Raw genomic sequence first — 10,210 nt, 5'->3', positions numbered from 1 at the left:
CGGGCCTAAGCCAGCAGGTGGACATCCTCCAAGGGATCCCAGCCTGCGAGAGGGCACAGGCCGGGCTGAGGGACCCCCCTGAGTGCACAAATTTTTGTGCACCGGGCCTCTAGTAGTGATATGATGTGCACCAGGCCTCTAGTAGTGATATGATTGACTATCTTAGATCTTCCTACGTTTTATTTTCAAATATCTGTCAAATGACTTTGCTCTTTAAAAATGTATTTGTGTTAGACAAAGTTCTTTCAATATATTGAGAGGCTACTCTAAGTCTACCTTCTGTGTAACTCTGCTAACTGAGCTATGGGTCCGAATATGGCTACTCTAACTTCCCAACTTACAAAAAGTATAACTTTCAAATCTAATTATTGCTATATAGCAAAATATCCATGTTAGCTAATCTATACCTCAAGATTGAAATCTTATTTTTATAAACTTTTTGATACTACATAAAAATTCTCATATATAATGGAACCATCCTGCTAATGAGGAATGGCAAGGAACTAATTAATTAGGTAGCTCCCATGTGTCAGGTCCCTGCTCGAACATTGTAGAGTTATTCTTACTATAAGTAATCCTAAAATCCCTGTAAAAAATGATGCTTATTTCCATTTGAGAGATTAGGAAGACTGAAGAACATCATATAACATAGCATGTGTCTGGTACCGTGGTCGGCAAACTGCGGCTCGTGAGCCACATGCAGCTTTTTGGCCCCTTGAGTGTGGCTCTTCCTAAGCCTTAGGAGTACCCTAATTAAGTTAATAACAATGTACCTACCTATATAGTTTAAGTTTAAAAAATTTGGCTCTCAAAAGAAATTTCAATCATTGTACTGTTGATATTTGGCTCTGTTGACTAATGAGTTTGCCGACCACTGGTCTAGTAGATGGAAAAGTCAGAGTTCTATCCCAGGTTGTCTGATTCCAGACACAGGCTGTGTCTTTATGATACCAAAAGACATGAATTTCCTGTTAAATTACATAACCACTGAGAAAAAGAAAAATAATTATGAATTGAAATTTTTTGATATTAAAATAAGAGGAAAATGACTATGTGATAAGACTTTTAGAATGTTCAACTAATTATGTTTGCATCCTACAGAAATAGCATGTCAATAAATAAAGTGAGGCTGATTATAGCATTATCAGGCTTAAAAAGAAACAAACAAAAACCTCAAAAAGCCTTAAAGGTATTTAATACATTCCAAGGATTCCTGGGCTATGCTATATTCCAAATTTATGAAAGTAAAATGAAAAATTTCTGCTGAAATTCAAGTTACAAAAGAGTACATTTTAAGACATCATGAATAAAAACATAAGTTAGCAAACTAACTAATGAGTAAAAACCATGAGAAAACCATGATAAATACTGCATTTGCAGATAAAAAAAAATTTTTGTGTGTGAAAATAATCATGACAGGTGAAAGAAGTATAATTAAGTTATATATATTTTATATGTATATCTTTTTATTTAATAACTAGATTTACCTGATTCTGATGATGGCTGGTCTGTCTCTTCATTCTCCAATTGCTGTGTTAATGCTTCATTATAATTTTCTACGGTTCCAACCTCATTGCTTTTTTGGCTACTGTCACTGATCTGGCTCTGTGTTTCCATTTGCTCACGCTCCATTTTATTTCTCAGGGGGCAAGCATCACAGTCTTTCTCCACATTTTGCCTCTTTTTCTCTCTTTCAAGTTTTTTTTCATTCTAACAAAAATGAAATATATCATCTTTAATATAACAGTTGTATCTAAGATAGTTTTAAGGGAAAAATGAAGTAATCCAAGAGCTTTCTGTACCTTCAGGGAACTGTGATATTTCCATTAAAAACTATTTGTTAAAAACATCACTGAAACATACTAATTGCCAAACATTCAGAAAAAAGATTGTATAAAGGAATGAAACAACTACTACCAGTAATTCCACAATCTAGAGATGACCACTAGTTGGTGTATAATCACTAAGAGATGCTTCTCTTTGCCTAACAGCACACGCACAGACATACACCACCCACAAACATACACAAATGTGACAGATTGTTTCTCTTAATATATACATATTTATGTATTTGTTTTTAAACAAAAAAGAACTGAAGTTTTAAATTAAGAATATATATATTTTTCTTAGAATAGTGCCTGACACCTCATAAAATGTTAGCTATGTAAGTGACATATATATTAGCTATGATTACTTTCACCAATTACATTATAATTTTGAATGGTTATACCATAACTTATTTTACCAATTCATAATCAATGAACTAAGAGGTTACTTTCAATTTTCACTATTAAAAAAACACAACTATTGAATTAGTTATTTAGGATAAAATCCTAACACTAGAATTGTTGGTAATGGGTAAGGTAAGCACATTTTTTAAAATGTGACACACTACAAATTTCACTTCAGAAAAACTAGTCAATTTACATTCTAGGCAAAAGGTTGAAACTAATAAATGTTTTTAACTTAGTGTTGGATTAACATACTGATTTCAATACTGTTTATCACTTTGAAGGTGAACTATTAAATACTGTTATTGCTATATTTCTTTTTCTTTAGGGAATTACCCATGGTAACCCAATATCCACTTTTCTATTTGATTATCATTATTTTCATAGTAATTTTTAAGGTTTTTTTTTTGTCCTATGTGTCTCAAATATTTTTCATTAGGGTTTGGTCATTGCCTGTAACTTTGTAGAAAAGCTCCTAAAAAATTGAATGTAATAAGATCTATCTATTTTTATTTCTTGACTTGTGGTTTGATTGTCCTGCTTTGAAAGTTTTTCCTCCTCCACATATATACAAATGTATATATTATGTGCTAATATTTTTAAGGCTTACTTTTTTTAAATACCTTTAAGTCTTCTGGGGTTTAATTTGGTATACACAGTGTTACTAATTTGACATTTTTCAAAATGATTGTTCAGCGGTCCCAATATCCTCTTCTTCCACATTTGAAATGTCACCTTTATCTTATACAAAATGTTCAGTCATAATTATGTTTATTGAATGTTTATCAATGTTCCATTAATCTCTCTGTTCTAGAACCAATACCTCACCAGTTGTATTATTTGTGGTAAAAAAAAAAAATAAAAGGAATGTGAGGTGCTTCTCTAAAATGCCACATTTTGAAATTGTGTGGGGGAAAAAAAAGAAAATATACTTGGTATAAAATAGACTACAAGTAATTGGTTTTCATTTGTTTCATATATTTACTGATCATCTTCTTAAAATTATTGTAGCTTAACAGCATAATAAGTGCACGTTCCCCATGCCACTAATTAATTCAGGGATTTTCAATATAAGATATTGTTTACATCCTTAATCGGTGAAAAATACAATGTTGGTAGAAGTACTAAGGCCGTTTCTAAGTAACCATGTATAACAGCGGTTCTCAACCTATGGGTTGCTATCCCTTTGGCGGTCGAACGACCATTTCACAGGGGTCGCCTAAGACCATCCTGCATATCAGATATTTACATTACGATTCATAACAGTAGCAACATTACAGTTATGAAGTAGCAACGAAAATAATTTTATGGTTGGGTCACAACATGAGGAACTGTATTTAAAGGGCCAGAAGGTTGAGAACCACTGATGTATAACAATAAAAGCGTAATATGCTAATTAGACCGAACGACCTTCTGGATGACCTTCTGGACGAAGCAGTGGCTGGGAGAGCTGAGGCAAGCCACCGCAGCTGTGAGGGCCGAGCCCCTTGCATGAATTTCGTGCATTGGGCCTCTAGTGGTATTATAAAATTGGTCATCATTTACAAGGTGAGCTTTATTACACACACAATAAATGTTTCTAAGTTAAAAGTCAAACTTGATTTCTCTCTTCTTCATCAATATTTTTAAAGAGCATAAAAGAAAACTTGACAAAAATAATATTTAATAGGATGGAGACAAAAGGAGAGCTTAAGTTATTAAGACAACTTTACTGTACTTAGAAAAGCACACAGTTAAATGCAACGGGATTAATAAAAAAACTAAGTACCATTAACCTTCTGGTACCTAAGCAACTTAAGTACAAATAGCTCATGTTACCAATTAATTTGCAAAATAAAGCGATACCAAAATTATCCAACCGTCTTCTTACCTGTGGAGCTGCCTCCCTCCTCAGCAGCAGCCCCGGGAAGAAACAATCATCAACCTTTCCAGATGAGCACCTGCGTGGAAGGAGGCAGTGACAGGGGAAGAGGAATGGAGAACATGCAGGCAGTGGGACCAACAAACCAACTGCCACATTAAGCTCTGGTGAATGGAGGGGAAGTTGAGGAAGCTCTGCCTCTGAGGAGGCCTGGCTGCTGAAGCAGGGGAATTAAAGTAGGTCTAACGCAAAGTCTCTGTCGAAAATGAAAACAAAGACACAAATACATACACACACACACACACACACACACACTTAACTTCTTCATGGAAATACATACACACACACACACACACACATACACACACTTAACTTCTTCATGATTATAATCTACAAATTAATTTTGGTAAAATGTCTCATAATTAAAATAAAAAATAAATCATATTTACATATAGAATTTATGATCATTTCAAACACTCTTAAGTATCCTGGGTAAACAATTAGAAATTCATTTATGCATCTAAACATTACTGTAAAGAGATGACAGTAACAGCAATACAGGGACAAAGAGACAATGTAAATAAGAGTAAATATATTACTATTATCTGAAATAAATGCCAAAAAACGATTTATCAGAACAGTAACTATTACAGTTGCTACATTCAATCTTCACTTTCCCTCTCAGTTAATTCTGAAGTCACCTTTCCTGTTTATACTAGATCCGAAGATAAATTTGAAGAGGATGAAAAAGCAGCAAACCTTAACCTGTCTTTCCCACTTAATTTTTTTAGAAATAACTGGTCTCTGATAAAATAGTTATTTCTACCTCCCTACCTCCTTTCCCAATTCCCTGCCAACTTTAAAACTTACGATATAAAAATCACATGTGCCACTATCCATACCTCAATGATTACAGTTGCTATCGGCTGGAAAGGATTAACAATAATTGGCTCTGGATCCACCTCAGCCAGACCACTGGTTCCATCGAGTTCAGCCTGCTCTCGCTCTCTTTGTTCTCTATTGTTTGAGGGGAAAAAATTGTAATTCCTGAGAAAATGCTGAACCATGTTTAAGAACACTTGCAATAGGTTTAAGGCTGTTAAATTTAGTAATTTAAACATCTGGATATGGCTTTAAATTACTGATTTTCAGAAATCCTTATGCAGTTTACAGGCCTCTACCCCTGTGTAAAGATTATTCATTTGAATTTTTAAAAGACAGAAATGACAAAAATAACATTCCCTATGACTGATTTCTTAATATCAACAGTGCACATTAATTATCCTATGTGCTAGTTATTATATTTAGCAATTTATTAATTACCATCCCAAACCAATGCTGTCCTCTTCATTGATGTTAACAGATAAATGAGTCCTCTTGTTAACCCTCTTCTGAAGGGCTGTGTCAAATTACTTATCATATATGAACTAGGTAATGACTGCTGCTTTGCATAATAGAAGAAGCCATAAAGATAAGTTGCACTATATCACTTATATTAAGTAATTCCATATTTGTTACTACTGAAACATGTACTATCTCTGTGACTTTTGGTTAATGTTACCCCATACATGAAGAGTAATTAAGTTATAAAACAATTAGCTGGTGACTAGTGTAGATCTGCAACTGGGCTGCAGGTATAGTACAGCAATGTGAATGTTCATTACTATGACGTTTATTAATTATGTCCTCTGATGGAAAGATCTATCCTTTCATTCTGAACCTAGCAAGCCAAGATTTAGAGGGCTGCAATTTACAGCCTCTGTGACCTTGGACATGTATCTAGATCTTTGAATGAAAGTTTTTCCATGTGGATAAAAATATCTACTTCATAGGGTTGTTTCAGCTAAAGTAATATATGTGAAAGCACACTGTAAATGAACATACTTATAGGACAGTAAATGTTATTAATATTGCTAATTTATTAGCAAGCAGTTTCAGGTAGCTAGTATTATAATACTATTTTCAGATACCAACAATAATTTTTTTACAGTTTTTCAAAAATATCTGAATCTATTAGATTGGATTTAATGAAGTAAAAAGGTTGTTTTTTTTAATAACTCCTCCCTAAATGCCAATTTACTTTTAATTATGGAGGCTATGCTCAACAGGAGAGGTCTTAGACCACACGTAGTATGGCTAGACAGTGGTCGGCAAACTGCGGCTCGCAAGCCACATGTGGCTCTTTGGCCCCTTGAGTGTGGCTCTGTGTGACTCTACCCTTCCACAAAATACCGACTTCTGCGAATGGGCCACGAAGTTTCAATTGTACTGTACGTGCACGCCCGCACGTGGTATTTTGTGGAAGAGCCACACTCAAGGGGCCAAAGAACCGCATGTGGCTTTTGAGCCGAAGTTTGCTGACCACAGCTAGGAGAAAAGAGGAAAGGGGAATGGGTATTAGAAAGCCTGCCATCACATGACCTAGAACATCTTTATGGAAAAGGTAAGAACTTGGGGGGGAGGGGGATGACTAACATCAGATTTCTTTTATCCAACTCATTATTTTTTGTTCTTTTTGTTTGTTTTCTTAATGGGAAAAAAGCAAAGGAGTCTTCAGAAAAGTATGGCCATATATTTTATTTTTATAAGTATATAAAAGGTAGACCTACATGAATGATTGGTTTACTGAGCTTTATATCATGAAAATATACAGTAGGATAGAATACCAAATTTCTCAGAGGAACTAAAACCTCATATCAATATCAAGAGAGATCCTAGATAAATGATCTGCTCATATTATTGAGCACTTGGCGATGGGGAGTTATCTCTACAAGTATTTCTTTCCTTTAAGTCCTACCTCTAAATTAAATGAAAGATACCTGTAATTAGAGGATTTCCTTCAGTGTAAGAGAATACCTCACCAAGGCACCACCAAGGGCAGTTTAGTGGGTTCATGTCTACTAGGCTGCAAGTATGTTAGAGCACATGGAAGGCCAATATTTCTTAGGTAGATGGAAGACAACTTTAGATCTTGCAAGAGCTCACTTAAATATCTTTTGATTTCTCCCCTCCCCTACTATGCAACTATCTAGTTGAGAAAAGAAAGAGAAATCTTGGGATAAAGTCCTAAATTCGACTTTTAATCAAATATGAGTACTTTTTCACAGCATTAAGATTATTAGAAATGATTCTGTGGTAGAATTTATGAAATCATTGTTTTTTAATTCAAAGTTTGCTAAATTTAGTTTAAAAGGTTCCTTTCAGGAAATATATTTTTAAAATAATTTGAAAAATATATTTAAAAAACCTGAGACAGTATAATTTAGTTTATTTTGTGAGAAAACTAGTGTTGAAGATCAGATTTTGTTTCAGTTGATTGATCCACTATCAGCTTGCCTTCTGTCTTTGCTGAGACTAAAGAAGCATTTCTCAATAATTGACAGTGGACTCAATAATTCTCTGTTGTAGGGGACTGTCCTGTGCAGCACTAGCTGTTGAGCAGCTTCCTGGCCTCTACCCACTAGATGCCAGTAGCACTCCACCTCGTCCCCAGCTGTGACAAGTAAAAATGTCTCTAGACACTGCCAAATGCCCTCTGAGAAGCAAAATTAGCATACTGATCGAAAACCACTGCAATAAAGGTACTCATAAGAAATAAGAGATAAAAATTTTAAATTTCTTAGAAATAATAAATACATAAGGAATAAATTTAACTACCATAATGCCACCAGGAAAAGTAGAATCCTATCCCCCAAACTTGTGTAGAGAAAAATCCATAAAAACAGAAAATTTGTGTAGTGTCTTCCTTCAGACACAAAAAAGAAACTGAATAGACAGAACTAATAAATTATTCAGAAAATTGTGGTGGTATTTTTGTTTGTTTGTTTTTACATTTCAAATGCACCGTGGTACAAAATTAATCTACTTACCTTTCTTCTCGTAATTTTCGCACTCGTTCAGCCCTTTCTCGTTTCTCTTGTTCCTCAAGAGCACGTTGTTCTGTTGTGTCCTTTTGGATGCGTTCATTTAAGGCATCAAAGTCTCTTGCAATGATATCTAGCAGCCAATAAAGGCCTTTTTTAATGGACTTGTCAATTTTCTTTCCAGATCCCAAGATTGCTGAACAAGGTTCCTGAAAAACACCAATTTATTTGGCTTAAACATTAAAACTAAAAGTTCTCCACAAAAATCTACTCAAAAACCACTAAGTATAATTATTAGTAAATCAAAATTAACCCATTAAATTAATTATATAAAGCACCTGCTTATTTAACTTACAAAACATACCATTGAAATGACCACTAACATTAGTACATAGGAGCTGAAATATTTCAAGTACAATATCTGTAAGCTATGAGAGATACTATAACACAGGAAGTCAACAGTGCCAGTTAAAACAAACTCACTGGAAGACAAAATCAAACTTCCAGTCCTTAAGGAATTTATAGCAGTAAACATCTTTTAAGATTGACAGTCTAATGTCCATCTTCTGAAGCCAGAATTAATACTTAAACCTTCTGCCCATCTTTCTTAAGATTATATAACTCTCCTGATAAGATTTTTCAAAATTCATTGCAAACCTCTCATATGTTTAAATTTTGTATTTATATGTTTTCTTTACCATTTAAAAAATTTGCCTGGCTGGCATGGCTCAGTGGTTGAGCATCAACTTATGAATCAGGAGGTCACGGTTAGTTGATTCCCAGTCAGGACACATGCCCATGTTGTGGGCTCAATCCCCAACAGCAGGCAAGCAGGAGGCAGCCAATCAATGATTCTCTCTCATCATTGATGTTTCTTCTCTCTCCCTCTCCCTTCCTCTCTGAAATCAATAAAAATATATTTTTTAAGAATTATAGCAAGACGTGTTTGTATAGCTTACAAGTCCTGTCAGCAATATCTTAAACAAAAAGCAAATCTAGAGTCTTTGAAATCTCAAAAGACAGTTTATGGAAATCAATAACAACTAAATAGAAAACAAATATTACAATATAAAATAATAGCAACAAAACAGTGAGAATGTGATTTCCTGGGTAAAAAAAAAAGTTCTTTTAAAACACTAACACATTATTTTGTTAGCTGTCTGCCACCTAATTGCCTTTCACCTTTACAAAAACTAAGTTATACTGAACATATTTCATAGGGAAAAAAGGAAAACAAACCCCAACACTTACTATCTGACATAGGCACTTGTGTTCATTGACCATTTTTTCCAGAGACAGACATTCAATCACATCAGCTTCTCCTAAAGCCCCTTCCTTGTCTTGTTTATTTGCCAACCTATAGAGATATAAATAAAGTGTTTTTATAGCAAATGTGTAATCAGACAGCCACTTAAAAATATTTTCACCATGTTCTCATCCCAAAGTTTTAAACCTATTGACTACAGAATATACTGGTTTAAGAGAGTACTACAGAATCTATTTCACCATTTTTTCCTAAAATAAGTTCGTGAGAATTGACCTAAGAAAGAGAAGTCAGGTAGGTTAAGAAAACAAGCAATAGGTCAATAGGCCAACAAGATAGAAAAAGACTAGTTTTCATACCCCTCAGCCATCAATTCTAATTTTCACATTATGTCTTTATCTTCTTAAAATACATGCATCATGATGCAAATACGCTTATCTTATGTCCTTATCTTCTGAAAATACAAAATATTCTTGTTTTAAATACTCAAATGTTCATTCTGAGCTTGTAATATTTGAGCTCATCTGTATTTCCAGTGTGTGAATGTGTCCGCATAAATCATGCAATTTACTGGAGAGGTGGAGCCACTTCTGTCTCATTTACTTTGCATAGCACAGCACATAAAGAACATTATATTCAATTAGAAACAAACTGGGAAACAACAAAATGAAAAACATCAAAAGTTCTTTATATATATATATATATAGTTTATTATTATTATTGATTTCAGAGAGGAAGGGAGAGGGAGAGAGAGAAACATCAATGATGAGAGAGAATCACTGATCCGCTGCATCCTGCTCGTCCCAAACAGGGGATTGAGCCTGCAACCGGAGCATGTGCCCTTACTGGAAATCAAACTGTGACCTCCTGGTTCATAGGTTGATAAGCAACCACTGAGCCATGCCAGCCAGACCAAACAAGTTTTGTGTTTTTTTTTAAAATATATTTTATTGATTTTTTTACAGAGAGGAAGGGAGAGGGATAGTTAGAA

At 34.3% G+C, this 10,210-nt stretch overlaps 1 protein-coding gene across 1 annotated transcript in view; it reads right to left on the bottom strand.

The window, feature by feature from the left end:
* The window catches only part of ARL13B (ADP-ribosylation factor-like 13B), a 55,512-nt gene that overhangs the window by 7,291 nt on the left and 38,011 nt on the right, over positions 1 to 10,210 (bottom strand). The window contains exons 3-6 of the mRNA XM_014550630.1: positions 9,207 to 9,312; positions 7,962 to 8,164; positions 4,995 to 5,109; positions 1,488 to 1,710 (exon numbers count right to left, since the gene is read on the bottom strand). Coding sequence (XP_014406116.1) covers positions 1,488 to 1,710; positions 4,995 to 5,109; positions 7,962 to 8,164; positions 9,207 to 9,312 — 647 coding nt within the window. The remainder of the gene's footprint in view (positions 1 to 1,487; positions 1,711 to 4,994; positions 5,110 to 7,961; positions 8,165 to 9,206; positions 9,313 to 10,210) is intronic.

This window comes from Myotis brandtii, unplaced genomic scaffold (assembly GCF_000412655.1).
Source record: "Myotis brandtii unplaced genomic scaffold, ASM41265v1 scaffold609, whole genome shotgun sequence".
Taxonomy (NCBI): Eukaryota; Metazoa; Chordata; class Mammalia; order Chiroptera; family Vespertilionidae; genus Myotis; species Myotis brandtii.
This window is presented reverse-complemented; position numbering and strand designations above follow the sequence as displayed.